Raw genomic sequence first — 17,503 nt, forward strand, 5'->3', positions numbered from 1 at the left:
GCCTTCCTTTTTTCCTGCATCTGAATGTCTTTACTCATTTCATCCTCCACCAATATCTTCCCTTTTTCTATCTTCAGGTTTTTCCATTTCTATTGGCTTGTTATCTTCTAACTTTAAAGCTGTCTTCACTTCAAGCAACTATTTGATGATAAGGATTTGTTAGTTTTTTAGGTGTGATTTTTAAAAAGATCCCTATCTTTTCAGGACATGTACAGAAATATTTGTGAATGACAAAATGTATGATGTCTGGGATTTACTTCAAAATAAAATGAGAAGGAGAAAGTCTGGGGATATAGATGAAAGAAGATGGGCCATGAGTTGATAATGGTTGAAGCTGTGTGATGGATACATGGGAGTTCGTTGTACTCTTCTGCCCACTTCTGTATATGTTTGAATTTTTTCACTATAAAAATGTTTTTAAAAAGAGAGAAACTAACACTTGCAGAAAAATTCCCTAAGCTACTTCTATTTTGCTTCTATTATTATGAAACAGATTGTCTTCTTTCACCCTCAGACTATAGCAGTTGACGCTGCTTGCCTCCATTTTTTAACCTTTGTTTCACTAATCAACCTTTTGCAGTTTGACTTCTGTTTTACCAAAGTTACCCTCTCTCCAGTTCTCAAAGCCAGTGACCCCAGCTCACTTCTCTATTCACTTCGTCTGCTCTCCCTCCTCCAGGCTTTTACACATGGTTTCCATTTTCCTCTAGTTTTCAGCTCTTCTGCTTGCTCACCTCCATTCATATTTCAGCTTAAATTTAACTTCATGGAACCCTGCCTTGACTGGTTTGTTCGTTTGTTTGTTTGTTTTTGAGACGCTGTCTCTCTCTGCTGCTCAGGCGTGATCTTGGCTCACTGCATCTTCCACCTCCCTTGTTCAAGCGTTTCATCTGCCTCAGCCTCCTGAGTAGCTGGGCTTACAGGCATCTGCCATCAGACCCAGCTAATTTTTGTATTTTTATTTTGTTTTGTTTTGTTTTGTTTTCTTTTCTGTTCCTTCCTTCTTTTTTCTCTCTCTCTTCTTTCTTTCTTTCTTTCTTTCTTTCTTTCTTTCTTTCTTTCTTTCTTTCTTTCTTTCTTTCTTTCTCTTTCTTTCTTTTCTTTTCTTTTCTTTCTCTTTCTCTTTCTTTCTCTTTCGTTTCTTTCTCTCTCTTTCTTTCTCTTTCTTTCTTTCTTTCTTTCTTTCTTTCTTTCTTTCTTTCTTTCTTTCTTTCTTTCTTTGTTTCTTTCTTTCTTTCTTCTTTCTGTCTCTCTCTCTCCTTCCTTCCTTCCTCCTTCCTTCCTTCCTTCCTTCCTTCCTTCCATCCGTCTGTCTTTCTTTCTGCCTATCTTTCTTGATGTAATCTTGCTCTGTCGCTCAACCTGGAGTGCAGTGGCTTGATCTCAGCTCACTGCAACCTTCACCTCCTGGGTTCAAGCTATTCTCCTGCCTCAGCCTCCTGAGTAGCTGGGATTACAGTCGCCTGCCATCATGCCCAGCTAATTTTTGCATTTTTAGTACAGATGGGGTTTCACCATGTTGGCCAGGCTCGTCTCGAACTCCTGACCTCAAATGAGCCACCGCGCCCCGTCCAACTGATAGACGATTAGATCATTTCAGTATAAGCGTTTCTAACCCTCTGTGCCTACCTGTTAAAACACTGATAACATTTGCCTAATGTTTGTCTTTTGTAGTATACTTTTCATCTGTAGACTGTCTTGGCTTTTCTGCTTACGCTCTTAATCCTTTCAGTATGTTTTCCTTTTTCTCTTTTCCTGAGCAATTGTTTACCTGAGGCTTACTTTTTGGCCTTCAGAACGATTTTTTTTTCTCTTTCTGGTTTTTCTTCATTGTATCTGTAACCCTGACTTTGGCCATTTACTCTCTAAAATTGACACTTCAAACTGTTGTCAGCTCTTAACTTTCTCTTGAATTGTATTACTGACATTTTTTACGTAGATGCCCTGTCATCATCTCCTTAAAGGAGATTTTCCTCAAATCAAGTTTTCTAGTTTTCTGTTTACTTAATTTTACTTGATTTTAAACCATTTTTCTCTGTCTTAGAATCTTCAAGTATTATGTATCTCATCCTTCATCCAGCACCCCTGGTCAGTACTAGGTCCTGTCAATACAGGACCTTCATGAGGGGACTGTCCCTCTCCCCAACTCATGATTCTGTTGAGTTCCCACAGCTTTGTCTGTTTGTCCAGCTTCCTTGTACCAGGTTCTCCCCCTTTCAGTTCCTCCTGTAGTGCATTACCAGGCTGATCTTCCCCAAATATCTATTTAGATATGTTTTTCACTTATACAAAACTGGCTCAAGTCTAGCTTCTTTTCATTCAGTCTCTTGCTTATATCCACATTCCTTTATTTCTTCTGTGTCACTGTCACCTGGAATTTTCCATCTCTGAATTAATCCAAATTTATATCATTTTAACTATACATTTGCTGTTGAGTGCTGCACAAGAAATGTACATAATTGGCTAGGCACAGTGGCTCACGCCTATAATCCCAATACTTTGGGAGACCAAGGCGGGCGGATCACTTGTGATCAGGAGTTCAAGACCAGGCCGACCAACGTGGTATAACCCCAACTCTACTAAAAAAAAATACAAAAATTAGTCAAGTGTGGTGGCTTATGCCTGTAGTCCCAGCTTTTGGGGAGACTGAGGCAGGAGAATCACCTGAACCTGAGAGGTGAAGGTTGCAGTGAACCGAGATTGCGCCATTGCTCTCCAGCCTGGGCAACAAGGGTGCAAAATTCCCTCTTAAAAAAATAAATAAAAAGAAAGAAAAGTATGTAGTTGTTTAGCTTGACTCCACAATAAAATCATAGTATCCCTGTATTAGACTGTTCTTGCATTGCTATAAAGAAATCCTTGAGACTGCGTAATTTATAACAAAAAGACATTCAGTGGACCCATGGTTCTGTAGGCTGTACAGGAAGCATGGAGCTGGCACTTACTCTGCTTCTGAAGAGGCCTCAGGACCTTTTACTCATGGCGGAAGACGAAGCGGAATCAAGAAGGAGTAGGGGCAAGGGAGGTGCCACACTTTACAACAACCAGATCTCGTGATAATTCACTCACTATCTCAGGACAGCACCAGTCCAGGAGGAAACTGTCCCCATGATCCCCATTTCTCTCCCCTCTAACACAGGGATTACATTTCAACATGAGATTTGGGCAGGGACAAATTTCCAAACTAGCTCAATCCCCAACCTTAACTGGGTCCTCATGATTGCCGGATTTTTCTTTCTCCTTCCCTGGTTAGTGTTTTCACCTGTTGTCCACAGTGGAAGGAAAATCAAGGCTGGGGAAATTTTCACTTACCGGCATGTAAATGTGCTTTGAAACTTTGCAAATAGCTGCAAAGTATAGTTGTTTTTTCCTATTTGTGTGTCTTATAATTTCAGCCAGAATTTTAGACTCTATAAGCTTAAAGATTTTATCCTCATTCTACTCATTGCTTTTTGTTGTTGGTATTTAGCACAGTGTCACATACATAAAAATTGTTCTATAAATGTTGTTTAGCTAATTTTCAAAGTCAGCTGTTAACACAATTTATTTATTTTTATTTATTTTATTTTATCTTATCTTATCTTATCTTATTTTTGAGATGGAGCCTCACTCTGTTGCCAGGCTGGAGTGCAGTGGCGCGATCTCGGCTCACTGCATCCTCTGCCTCCCTGGTTCAAGTGATACTCCTGCCTCAGCCTCCCAAGTACCTGGGACTACAGGTGCACACCACCACAACCAGCTAATTTTTGTATTTTTAGTAGAGTTGGGGTTTCACCATGTTGGCCAGGATGGTCTCGATCTCTTGACCTCGTGAGCTGCCTGCCACGGCCTCCCAAAGTGCTGGGATTACCGACGTGAGCCAGCCACCGCGCCTGGCCGACACAATTTTAAAAGCCTTTGGTGTGATTATTTAAGGTCATTTCTCTCTCACCAGAAAATTATGAACCAAATCTTTGCGTGTGTAGACAACCACGCACTCCCAATTAACATGCCTATATCCTTCTCTAAGTTGCAATATAGAGCAAAACAAAGTTTATTTAATATCTATAGATCTTCTTTTTAACTTAATTTAAAAAAAAAATTCTAATGATAGACTGGGTGCAGTGGTTCACACCTGTAATCCCAGCACTTTGGGTGTCTGAGGCAGGCGGATTGCTTGAGATTAGGAGTTCGAGACCAGCCTGGCCAAGAAGGCAAAACCTCGTCTCTACCAAAAACATAAAAAAATTAGCTGGGCGTGGTGGTGCTCGCCTGTAATACCAGTTGATCGGGAGGCACGAGAATTGCTTGCGTCTGGGAGGTGGAGTTTGCGGTGAGCTGAGATTGTGCCTCTGTACTCTAGCATGGGTGACACAGTGAGGTCTTGTCTCCAAAAAAAAAAAAATAAATAAAAAATAAAAAAAAAAATTCTAATGATAAAATTATTTCTAAGGTTTATTCTGAGCATTAAGTGGGAAAATTAGTGTGAACATTTGCAGACATTTTACATATGGCCTACTACCTGATAAATATTTTTTTCATTCGCTAAAGTATCAGTGGATTTATTTTAATTTATGGACTTGTCTTTCTCTCAAAAATATTTAGCCAGAGTCAGCATGTATGACAAATCAAGGGATTATGGTGTTTAATTTGAAAGAGTGTATAGGTTGGGCACAGTGGCTCACACCTGCAATCCCAACTCTTTGGGAGGTCAAGGCAGGTGGATCGCTTGAGACCAGCCTGGGCAAAATGGCGAAACCCTATCTGTATAAAAACTCAGGTAGGCATGGTGCCTCATTCCTGTAGTCCCAACTACTTGGGAGCCTGAGGTGGGAGGATTGCTTAAGCCCAGGAGGTTGAGGCTGCATGAGCTGTGATTGTGCCATTGCTCTCCAGCCTGAATGACAAAACAAAGCTATCTTAAAACAAAATAAAAGAATATATATATCTAGGCCGGGTGCGTTGGCTTACGCCTGTAATCCCAGCACTTTGGGCCGAGGCAGGTGGATGACAAGGTCAAGAGATTGAGACCAGCCTGGCCAAGATGGTGAAACCCCGTCTTTACTAAAGATACAAAAAATTAGCTGGGCATGGTGGCACATGCCTGTAGTCCCAGCTATTCGGACGACTGAGGCAAGAGAATGACGTGAACCTGGGAGGTGGAGGTTGCAATGAGCTGAGATCACGCCACTGCACTCCAGCCTGGGCAACAGAGCAAGACTCCGTCTCAAAAATAAATAAATAAATAAAAGAGTATATGTATCTAATAATGTCCTTTAAGTTGTCAGTAATGCTATTTCTGTGATAGCTTGGGAACATGAGTAGGATCTACTGGTAGGTTACTGACGTCTTTTCAGCAACATCAGGTTAAGGATTCTTGTCAGTTTTGCTTACTACCTGCTATATCAAGTGCCTGTACCAGTGGCTTTCACAAGGGGGGGCTCAGTAAACATTTGTAGGCTTAATGCTTTGGGCTTTGTTAAAATTTAGTTCCTGCCTCAAATGATGTTGTGCTAGAGGGTTTACAGTTCTAACATTAGTCCTTTTCTCCTGCATAGCGTCACACTGCTCAGCTTCGTGAAGAGTTGCTAAAACTTCCCTGCCCCGAAGGCTTGGATCCTGACACTGACGATGCCCCAGAGGTGTGCAGGACCACAACAGGTGCTGAGGAGACTCTAATGCACGATCAGGTTAAACCCAGCAGCAGCAAAGAACTCCCCAGTGACTTCCAGTTATGAGCTGCATTGACATGGACTTCATAGACACAAAGGCTTCGAAGCACAAGCCAAATATGTCAATATTTGTATGTAAGAAACTAATTATGTAATAGGTAATGAAACTGAAACTATACTATGCCCTTAAGGAGATCCAGTTTAATTCAAGGTGATCTTTTATTTACCTGTACAGGAGTGTAAACTTTTTTGTGCTTTTATTTTTCAATTGTGAGAACCACTGATTGGTATGTTCAACAAATTTGTGTATACAAAGAAATGGATAAATCACTGCTATATAAGGGAAACTACCTTAGGAAAGAATGTTTACTGAATGTTTATTTTATTTTATTTTTTACTGTAGAGTGAGGGGTTGTTAACAAAGAATATATATTGGTCATTCTTACAACTACTATTTAAAGTCAGCAACTTTTCACTGAATTTGATAGATTTTATGTTTGGCCATATCTTCATGCTCACATTTGATTTCTGAAGACCTCTTACATACACTTCAATAAAAGTTAAATGGACATACTCCCTCTTTTTTGATTTACTGGTACATTTTTAAAATAATAAATCTGCCATGAAATGCATTATATCTGGAGACTTGCACTTGTATGGATGAATTTATTACATTCAACATATTTAATTTTATGCCTTCTAATTCTAAGATGCAGAAAAAAATAAATGAACGTGATTTTATTCTATGCCAACATTTGGGCCTCTGAATGTATCTGTTATTTGAATTTAAGTATTTGAAAAGGAATGGTCAATTTGAAAGTCATTCTAAACTGATTTTTTTTTTTTTCTAAAGGGCTTCTTTTTTCCTGGACTATGTGGTTTTATGACTAAAGTCACATGTATGTATTAAACATTGAGGCTCTGTAGAGGAGAGAGGATGTACCTCTCTGGTGCTGTTACAGTACATTCTGTACCTGCCATACAGGCTCATTTTCATGCAAATTCTTCCTAGAGCCAAATAAATAAAGACTTAGGTAAATTAGTATGTCTTGTTTCTAAACCCCCTTGCCATGGTGTGAAATGCTATTTCTATAAAGAATTGAACACTTTCAAGACTGAAGAATGGGAAAACAAAGGATGTTTTTCCAAGACCAGTTACTGCAGGGGAAAAGCTAAGGTGATCCTTGACAGTATTTTTATAAAATAAAAGTGGCGGCCGTGCCCGGTGGCTCAAGCCTGTAATACCAGCATTTTGGGAGGCCGAGGCAGGCAGATCTCCTGAGGTCAGGAGTTTGAGACAAGCCTGGCCAATGTGGTGAAATCATATCTCTATAAAAACACAAAAATTAGCCAGGCATGGTGGTACGTGCCTGGAATCCCAGCTACTCAGGAGGCTGAGGCAGGAGCTGGAGCTGAGACCTGAATCTGGAGCTGACCAGCAGAAGCTGTATTCTGAAAGACTAATTGCTCTGAAGAAAAAGGGGATCTTGGGGAAATGATACTCTCTTATGTACGAAGTATAGAGCTCCTTCAGCATGGAAAAAGGAGAAACAAATAGTATTTGGACAGGAAATCAAAGATTCTAAAATACATAGTGTTAGGTCTGGTGGGCAGTGAGCTACACCAAGAATGACAATATAGTGGTACTTTACGAGAAGAAAAAAATTGTATGTCACCCACAGACATGCCAGCTAAAATCTAAGTATAAAATTATCAGCAATAATAAAAGTCATTAATCCTCTAGGCTATTTTTTGTTGTTTTTGTTTGTTTTTGGACCGTGAGTGCTGGTTGATAAAAAGCTGTATCAAATGTATTGTTTGTCTTCCATATAAAATGAAAGTAACAATACCAGTACTATAAGGTCCAGTTCATATTTTTTAAAAACCAAAGTCTAAACACCTAAATTGTAACCAATTACATTAAAACGTTCCACCAGAGATCCAGACTTTTTGTCAACAAATATTTGAGCACTCATTCTTTACTAGTTGCAAGTTCCTGCACTTGAGGAGTGAATGATAGACATGAAAACATGTCAGTGCCATCTGGTAAGTTTTCTGGTAGAGTTATTTACAGGGTAATATTGGGAGCACAGAGGAGAATCCTTATCTCAGGCAAAACGTTGGGTGGGCACTGAGGTGATAATGGTCTGGAAAGGCTTCCTGAGTGCAGACTGAGTCTTCAAGGATGAGGATAAAGAAGTTAGCCAGGCAGAAACAAGATAATCCAGTCACAGGAGAGCAAAAGGAGAGCTCAGGTTGATGGCACCATGTTAGAGGATTTTTAACAGGCAAAGTGAGGATAGTCAAATGGGATGGGAGGCAGTGGTTTTGGAAAGAGAGGAGGGGTCAGTTCGTCCCAGGCCTTTGCTTGCCCTGTTGAGGAGCTTTGACATCCTGTAGGTGAAGGAGAACTCACAAGTAGCTCTAAGGAAGCAACCTGATTAGACTATTTCAGGAAGATCGTTCTGCAAGCTGTTGGGAAGGAAGGAGATCAGTTAAAAGCCTGCTCACATCCAAGCAATAGGTCATAAACTCGGGCACATAAACTGTGAAGATTAAGAGACAGTTGACAGGACTTTGGGAAATACATATATTTTGATATGAGAATAACTTCAGCATGTTTTTAGGCTGGGGAGCCAGGGGAGAAGTCCTTGGGGAAGGATGGAGCAAAGCCTAACAGACATAAATGACCTAGGTCCAAGAGCACATGCGGAGAGCTTGAAGAGATGTGAAAATCAGTAAAGTGAATTGGTCTATTTGTGAAACTTTTAACTAAAGTTTTTATCTTAATGAAAAGTAAAAAAACGAAAAGTAAAACTGCTTAAATACCTTCCTAGCATTAAGACAAAAATGTCCAAAGTCAGACAAATGTAAAAAGTGAGACTGTAGGCTGGGCGTGATGGCTCACACCTATAATCCCAGCACTTTGGGAGGCCGGGGCAGAAGAATTGCTTGAAATCAGGAGTTTGAGACCAGCCTGGGCAACATGGCAAAACCCCGTCTCTACAAAAAATAGCAAAATTTGCTGGGCATGGTGGCACATGCCTGTGGTCCCAGCTACTTGGGAGGCTGAGGTGGGAGGATTGTTTGAGTCCAGGATGTGGAGTGAGCCTACATCACATGACTGCACTCCACTGTGGGCAACAGCAAGACCCTGTCTTAAAAAGAAAATTAATGGATGTTTTTAACCCATCTCTTACTGTTGGACAGTTTGGAATTGCTTTTGTCTCTGCTTTATAACTAACGCTGTGATGAGCATGGTCTTATCTTTATTTTCTTACGATAAATCCTAGAAGTAGAATTCCTAGGTCAAAGGTTTTGACATATAATGACCACTTTCCGGAGAGGTACTGATTCACGCTTGGAAAATCATTTAGTGTTGCCATGTGTTGGCCAGCATTGGAGATTATAATTTTTTGATCTGATATTAGCATTATCATCAAACATGTTTTAATCTGCATTCAATATTGTTTATATTTATTACCCATTTGAATTTCTACTTTTGTCAGTTACCAGTTTATACCTTTTCCCTATTTTGTGTATTTTCTTAGAGTCTTTTAATACGTATCAGCTATTTATAGTAGAATATTAGTTTTTGTCAAACTTCCATGTATTTGTCCAGATGGCCTTTTAATTTTTGTTTAATTTTTCTCATAGAAGTTTTCAATTGTGGGGCCGGGTGCAATGGCTCACTCCTATAATCCCAGCACTTTGGGAGGCTGAGGCGGGTGGATCACAAGGTCAAGAGATTGATGCCATCCTGGCCAACATGGTGAAACCCTGTCTCTACTAAAAACACACAAAAAAGCTGGGCATGGTGGCTCGCGCCTGTAGTCCCAGCTACTTGGGAGGCTGAGGCAGGAGATTTACTTAAACCCAGGAGGCAGAGGTTGCAGTGAGCCCAGATCGCACCACTGCACTCCAGCCTGGCAACAGAGTGAGACTCCATCTCAAAAAGAAAAAAAAAATAAATTGTGAAGTCATCTGTTGATCTGTTGCTTTCTGATTTTAATTACATTTTATTCTTTTGAAGTGATTCCCTATGCAAAGACAAAAAAAGGCTATATATTTTCTAACTGAGATTGATTTTTGGTATTGTTGTAGGCTTGGCTGCAACTGAATTGCAACAGGCTTGAGCTACTTCCCATCTCCCACCCTGCAGAGGCAGGCATGGTGGTGACAAGCCAGAGTCCAAATGTGGATGGAAGATACAAGCCACGTTGAAAGGAAGCTCCAACCTTTCTCTTTCCTCTTCAAACTCTGCCCAGTTTCTAGCAGCTATCCAAGCCTCCTTTCTCTCAGTTTCTAGCCTCCTGCTGCTTCAAGCTCTAAAGGGACTGACTTGAACCCTGTGAGCCTATACATTTCCTGAATAGAAGAGGCATTCTCTGGCCGCCTTTCTCCCTTAGCTCCTGGATGTGATCCCGTAGTGCTCCCATGAACTCCACCAAAAGTCTGCTTTCCTCTGCTTCCTTCGTGTGTGCCCCTCTTAAGGTTGCACCAGCTGTTTTCCTCTGCAGGAAGAGACTGCAGCCCACCACCATTTTAATTGTTTTCAGTTTATTCACGTCTCACTTCTCCAGGGAGGGAATTCCCAGTCCAATCATGTCAGCTGCAGGCTCCCCTGGGCCGCTGGGAGACCTATGGCTTCAGGTTAGACACTTCTGTCTGCTGGGGTCCCCAGGACACTGCTCCTCCCCACCTCCCTGTACTGCTCTGGGTCACAAGGTAGACATGCATTTCCCTCGTTCTTACTCCTACCACTTCTGTTCCTTGCTGTTGTTTTCCCCCAGCCTTTCTATAGGTTTTTTTCTTTGGTTTATTCCCTTTTTCACCTTGCTGTCTGCAAAGTCAGCAAATGCAGCCATAGAGTGCCTTCCATCTCTGGAGCTTTTCCCATCTTTAGAGGAACCAGCTAGAGCTCCTTTAACCTGTCTGTGCCCCCTTTCTGGGAGCTGCTATTTTTGTTATTGCCCTTCTTGCTAGATGAGTATGAGATTTCCCAAGCCTGGACAATTTTCAAATATTTGTCCTGTTTTTTTTTTTTGTTTTTTTTTTTCCTCTTTATATAAAACTTTGTTAGTTTTTTGTTGTTGTTGTTGTTGTTGTTTTTTGCTATACATTCACAAATGAAAAAAAAATATTTTTCAAGCCCAAATCACTCATATGGTAGTCTTGGTTTAAAAAACAAACAAAAAAAATCTTCCCCCAGTTGTCTCCATACCCCAGAGGTAGCAGTTACTTCCTGAAGCAAGGCAAATACTTCCTTTGACCCAAAGGGCCAAGTTAATCTCCCAAAGAAGTTTAGCAAGGGAGAGCTCAGAAAGGCCTGAAGCTCCCTACTCTTAGGTGTGATTTGTAAATGCCTCTTTACCAAGGAAAGATAATGCCTTAACTTGTTCTGAGCACTTGTACCTGCTCTGCAATGTGCTGGATTCTTGGGATAAAATGTCATATATGAGTCTGACCCTACCCCCAGGAAGCTGTCAGTCTAAATAACATTCATCATTTCAATAGTATTTTGGGAGTCTTCCAGTTATCACCAATTTCGGTCTCTGAGCCGAAGCGATCACCTTGGATTGTGAGTCAAGGAAGGACAGATCCCTGAGAAGACTTCATGCAGCTCTAGGAAAAGCTTATACTCTTCAGTCATCTGGCTTCTGATTTCACAATGAGAAAACTATACCCTCGTCTGCCTCAAAGGAGGAATCCCTAATACTTAGCTAATAATTGCTAACATGTTTTGGTATCTATGTCCTGGATCCTATGTTTAGTACTTGATAGCTTAATCTCATTATCAGTTGGTCTCAATTTGCCAACTGCTAGGGAAAAAGCATCACACTGTGGAGACACGGAAGCATACCATCTATCCTCTCCCTTCAATCAGTCTGTCCTTGCTTCTAGCGGGCGACCCCCACCTCACCCCATCTTCTATTTTTCTTTTCTTTCTTTTTTTTAGACAGAGTCTCACTCTGTCGCCCAGGCTGGAGTGCAGTGGCGCGATATCTCGGCTCACTGCAAGCTCCGCCTCCCGGGTTCACGCCATTCTCCTGCCTTAGCCTTGGAGTAGCTGGAACTGCAGGCGCCCATCACCACGCCCGGCTAATTTTTTGTATTTTTAAGAGAGACGGGATTTCACCATGTTAGCCAGGACGGTCTCGATTTCCTGACCTCGTGATCCGCCCGCCTTGGCCTCCCGAAGTGCTGGGATTACAGGCGTGAGCCACCGTACCTGGCCCTCAGTATACTCAAACAATAGTTCTCCTCTTCTGTTAGTATCTATTAGCACCTATGGGACTTAAGACGTAAAACCTTTTTTTTTTTTCTTTTTTTTTTCCTGAGACAGAGTGTGGGCTCTGTCACCCAGGCTGGAGTGCCATGGCATGATTTCAGCTCACTGCAACCCCTGCCTCCCGGGTTCAAGCGATTATCATGCCTAAGCTTCCCTAGTAGCTGGGATTATGGGTGTGCACCACCAGCACACCCAGCTGGGTCTTGCTTTGTCGCCCAGACTGTAATGCAGTGGTGCGATCTCAGCTCACTGCAACCTCCACCTCCCGGGTTCAAGCGGTCCTCCCACCTCAGCCTCCCTAGTAGCTGGGACTACAGGTGTGTGCCATCACGCGAAGCTAATTTTTGTATTTTTAGTAGAGACGGGGTTTCACCATCTTGGCCAGGTGGGTCTCGAGCTTCTGACCTCAGGTGATCCGCCTGCCTTGGCCTCACAAAGTGCTGGGATTACAGAAGTGAGCCACCGCACCCAGCCATATGTTTGAACTAATTCTGTCTGCTATCTTTTTAAGTGGTGAAAGGGAGGCTGGATCTGTCATTAGCTCAAGCATAAGGAAGTCAGGATCGCGAACAGCATTTCATGACCCATCTCCTTTCATATTCATTAACAGAGCTCACATTTAATAATAATTTTAACAGTGTTTGCAGATGTTTGTGGCAACTTTATTTGAAGTAGCCAAACCTGGAAACAACTTCAACATCCATCCACAGATGAATAAATAAACACATTGTGATATATTCATACAATGCACACTCTTCAGTTATATTTTTTAAACGAACGTTGATATATACTATATATGAATATCAAAATAATTATGCTAAGTGAAAGAAGCCAGAAAAAAGTATATACTGTATGATTCCATTATATAATTCTAGAAAATGCAAACTCATCAATAGTGACAGCGGATCAGTTGTTGCTTGGGGTGTGGAGGATGGGGACAGCAAGAGGGCGGGATTATCAAGAGGAACAAGGAAACCTGGAGGAGTGATGGGTATGTTCACCATCTTGATTGTGGTGATGGTTCATGAGTACATACATATATTAACACCTAACAAATTGTACAGTTAAAATATGTGCACTTCTTGCCAATTATACTTGAGTAATGCTTTTTATAAAATTGTTGTATGAAGCTTAAAATCTGGTCTCCCAAGACCAATATTCTCCAGAAGCCTTCTCCTGACGTAACAATTCTTTCTTCTCCTGACACCGCTGTCCCCTGCTCTTTCCAAACCCTGTGTCCCTTGGAACAATGGCCCCGCAACCACCGCTTTCCTTTAGAGAGTGAGCCAGTCCTTGCCCTGTGCTTCCTTCTAGTCAGTGCAACCAAACAGATCTGGGTCCTCCTTGACCCCTCTGATGCTCCCATGGCGCCATTATTTTCTCCAATCTCCTAGCCTCTTGTAATAATTGTTGAATTTACATCTCCACCCCTCCTCCTTCCTACTTTTTCTCCTTTAGGAAGAAATGATGCAAAACCTTGTTTCCTTATCACCCAGTATTCTGAAATAGAGGTGTTATAATTGTATTTATTTTTTGCTGTAGACCAAATGTTACTATAAACATTTAGCTAGAATCACTAGTTTAGAGAAGATGAAATTTTGTAATAGGTTGGGAACTATTTGACATAAGAGACGAGAAAGGAAACAACATGGAGTAGAGGCATAAAACAAGCCAAGGATAGGGCTAAATTATGTTAAAAGTATCTCTTACTTAACTCATTCTTGGTCTTGAATATGGAGACTTCTAGCTTTCTGTCTCCACTGGGTTCTGGAACTGTGGCAGCCAGAGCCTCACCTTCCAGATAGGAGATTTAAAGAGTCTTTTGGAGAAATCTGACCAGCCCAAGAAAAAAAGACTTTCAGATAGTGACATACAGACTCCTCTGTTCCCAACAGACTCGTCAGCCGAGGCATTCTATACTGAATCCTACAGTAGATATCTCATTGCCTGTTCAATTTCCACTCACTATGTACATACTTTTAATCGAGATCATATTCCCCCCCTACTTTATTACTGGAATTCACTTTGCTTGAAGGGAGATGAGGCAGACTTCAGTCACCATCATGGTCTAGCATACCACATTTAAAACAAACCAACCTTGAATTTAAGTGAAAGTTGCAAGTTTACTATGTGGATCAATGGGGTGCTACATACAGATGAGGAACTTTGGCAGAGCGGCCAGTGTGTTTCTACAGACATTCATCTTCAAATTAGTTTAGACAGTGCTGGCTTTTGTACTTAAGGAAATGAACAGACATTCTGGTCAAGTATCATTTTCTAGAAAAATAGTTTTTAATTACTTCTCAATGGGAGGACATTTTAGGGCATCCGCTCTTCTCCAATCACAGTCAGGTCCGGCTTCCTTTGGTATCTGCTGGCAGTGACTGAAATGAGCTGAGCTGAGTTCCTCTCCCTCCACATTCTGGAGTGGCTCTTTACTGTTTTTTTTTTTTTTCCCCCTTCCTTCCTTCCTTCCTTCCTTCCTTCCTTCCTTCCTTCCTTCCTTCCTTCCTTCCTTCCTTCTTTCCTTCCTTCCCTCCCTCCCTCCCTCCCTTCCTCCTTCCCTCCCTCCTTCCCTCCTTCCTATTGCCCAGGCTGGAGTGCAGTGGCACCATCTCAACTCACTGAAACTTTCGCCTCCTGGGTTCAAGCAATTCTCCCGCCTCACCCTCCCGAGTAGCTGGGATTACAGGGCGCGCCACCACATCCGGCTAATTTTTGTATTTTTAGTAGATACGGGGTTTCACCATGTTGGCCAGGCTGGTCTCGAACTCATGACCTCACGTGATCCACCTGCTTCATCCTTCCAAAGTGCTGAGATTACAGGCGTGAGCTACCGCGCCCGCCCTCTGGCTGTTTCTTAGGAATGTTGCTAGGAAGATTGAAAGAAGTACAAATAAGGTACCAGCTCTGTCCTCGCAAGCAAGCACGCAGGGGAGGCTGGTTTGTCCCCTTGCAATTTCTTTGTGGGATTACAAAGAAATTTGTGATCACTCTTCTGCAGCGTTCAGACAGTGTTCCAAAAATTTCCCTGCAACAGCGGCAGGGGCAGATTTCCCACCTGGCCATGATTCATGTAGTGGCAGTGTCAAAACCAGATCCTTTCCGTACACGCTCATTCACCCAAAGACCCATGCTATGCTGACGGGGTTCCAACCTGGGCTTCACCGACTCCACGTCAGAGGGTCTGTGATTCCCTGAGAGGGTACTCTAACCCTGAGAGCAAGGGCCCACTTGCACTCTGCGCGAAGGACTGTGGGTTTCATCGGGTTGTCAAGAGCGTTCAAACCCAAAATGTTTTCAGAATCACAACTCTAGCCCTTCCAATCAAACTGCTTTGGCTAAGATGTCCGTTTTGAGTTGCATTTGAACCCTAGCCCTCGGTGGGAGGCATACTCACTTCCACGTTCACAGTTCTTGGAAGCGGTCCCATTGGGGGCGGGGCTGAGCGCGACCGCGCCCTCAACTCCTCCTATTGCCCGCCCCGGGGTGGGGCATACCCACGCGACAGGCTCCGTACCCAAGCTCGGGTTCGTCTCCTAGGCGGAAGCCGGACCAGAGAGCGTGCGTGTTTTTCCCAAGGTGCCCCGCGCTGCTGTTATGGCCACCTCCTTGTGGTGGTATCCGCACATGGAGTTTTAGGGCCGCGGGTGTATTTACGGTAACCGTCGCCACTAGATTTCAGCGTCTTTGGACTCTCCACTTTTCACTTTCTTTTGTTGACTCCCGTGTGGCCCTCGTGGGAGCCTGTTTTGGCTGCAGCTGTGTCTGGGGTGATGTGGACCCCGGAGCTGGCAATTCTGAGGGGATTCCCCACTGAGGCAGAGCGGCAGCAATGGAAACAGGAGGGGTTCGTCGGTTCAGGTGAGAGGCGCACCTACCAGGGCCTTAGGCTATCGTGGGAACTGTGAGGAAAAGGGATGGCAGCGACTGATTCTCATCCCTCCGTTCGTTTTTTGCTAACAAAATCTAGCTGATTCTTTCAGGCTTTGGGTCGTTGAGTCTTTGACATCATGGGCGTGGACCTCACTCTGCCCAAAACGTCTTACCGCCCAGGTTCAGTAATAATAACAATGGCAATGCCAGTTATTTTTCTAAGCCCTTAAGATGTACTCAGTCATTTAATGCTTATAGCAGATACTTAAGGCAGATACCATTTTAATCCCACTTGCGGTGAAGACCTGTAAATACAGTTTGGTTAAGTAATTTTATTTTTATCTATTTATGTATTTATTATTTATTTATTATCTTTTTAAATTATTTATTTGTTTTTTGAGACGGAGTTTTGATTTTTGCCCTGGCTGTAGTGCCATGGCGCGATCTCAGCTCGCTGCAACCTCCGCCTCCTTGTGGTGGTATCCTCAAGTGATTCTCCTGCCTCAGCCTGCAGAGTAGCTGGGATTACGGCGCGCGCCACCACGCCCGGCTAATTTTGTATTTCTAGTTGAGTCGAGGTTTCACCACATTGGCCTAGCTGGTCTCGAACTCCTGACCTCGGATGATTCGCCCGCCTCAGCCTCCCAAAGTGCAGGGATTACAGGCCTGAGCCACCGCGCCCGGTTCTGGTTAAGTAATTTGTTTACTGGTTAAGTAAGTTGGTAAGCAGAGAAGCTAAAAGGAGACAGCAAAGTTTTGTGGTTTTTTTTTTTTTTTTTTTTTTTTTTTTTTTTTTTTTTTTACTGAGATGGAGTCTCCCTCTTGTTGCTCTGGCTGGAGTGCAATGGTGCCATCTCGCTCACTGCAACCTCCGCCTCCCTGGTTGAAGCGATTCTCCTGCCTCACTCAGCCTTCCAAGTCGCTGGGACTACAGGCATGCACCACCATGCCCGGCTAAGTTTGTATTTTTAGTAGAGACGGCTTTCACCCTGTTGGTCAGACTGGTCTGGAACTCCCAACCTCAGGGGATCTACCTGCCTCGGCCTCCCAAAGTGCTGGGATAACAGCCATGAGCCACCACGCAACGGCCTAAGCAGCAAAGATTAATTCTTGTGAGCAATGAATACCTACCAGAGAGATAAAAGAGTTAAAAGGCACATTTACTGGCACATCTGGTTGTGGGATTTAGGCTGGACCCAGAAGAGTAATAACGAATAATGTAGTGTGTAAAGTACTCTGTGTGTATGTGTGTGTGGGCACTCATGTGACACAGTGGGTGCTTTCAGTGACAGGAAGTTTGAAGTTTGGTGGTCTGGAAAAGTTTCCTAGAAGTCAGACTTGAGCTGATTTTGGGTTAAAGGGAAAGACTAACAAGTGGAGAAGAGTTCAACAGGCAAAATCACAAGTGCAAAGTGTGGAGTCAGGAATATGCATGGGACATTAGGGAAATAATGAGTAAACTAGTGTTCTTGGAGTGACTTTTCATGAAGAGAAGATAGTGGAGGTAGAAGGAGCCAGATTGTGAAAAGTCTTAGAACCTTGACTAAGGAAACTTTTCTGTTGTCAGTAGGAATCTTTGTGAATTTCCCAGCAAAAGAGTAAATACCTATTAATGAGCAATGCTATTTCTGGGGCTGACTTCCACTTTGGGGCTCATAGTCAGTATGAGTGAGCTGCTAATTCT

At 42.7% G+C, this 17,503-nt stretch overlaps 2 protein-coding genes across 9 annotated transcripts in view; both read left to right on the plus strand.

Annotated features, from left to right (window-relative positions):
- The window catches only part of BIRC6 (baculoviral IAP repeat containing 6), a 255,476-nt gene extending 248,783 nt beyond the window's left edge, over positions 1-6,693 (plus strand). For all 8 annotated transcript variants that reach the window (XM_038006769.2, XM_038006768.2, XM_038006767.2 and 5 more), the window contains one exon: positions 5,538-6,693. In XM_038006769.2, coding sequence (XP_037862697.1) covers positions 5,538-5,717 — 180 coding nt within the window. In that variant the 3' untranslated portion in view covers positions 5,718-6,693. The remainder of the gene's footprint in view (positions 1-5,537) is intronic.
- An 8,785-nt stretch (positions 6,694-15,478) lies between these two features.
- The window catches only part of TTC27 (tetratricopeptide repeat domain 27), a 187,607-nt gene continuing 185,582 nt past the window's right edge, over positions 15,479-17,503 (plus strand). Inside the window, exon 1 of the mRNA XM_007970975.3 lies at positions 15,479-15,807. Within this exon, the coding sequence (XP_007969166.1) occupies positions 15,720-15,807 (88 nt within the window). The 5' untranslated portion in view covers positions 15,479-15,719. The remainder of the gene's footprint in view (positions 15,808-17,503) is intronic.

The sequence above is a fragment of the Chlorocebus sabaeus genome, chromosome 14, assembly GCF_047675955.1.
Source record: "Chlorocebus sabaeus isolate Y175 chromosome 14, mChlSab1.0.hap1, whole genome shotgun sequence".
Classification (NCBI taxonomy): domain Eukaryota; kingdom Metazoa; phylum Chordata; class Mammalia; order Primates; family Cercopithecidae; genus Chlorocebus; species Chlorocebus sabaeus.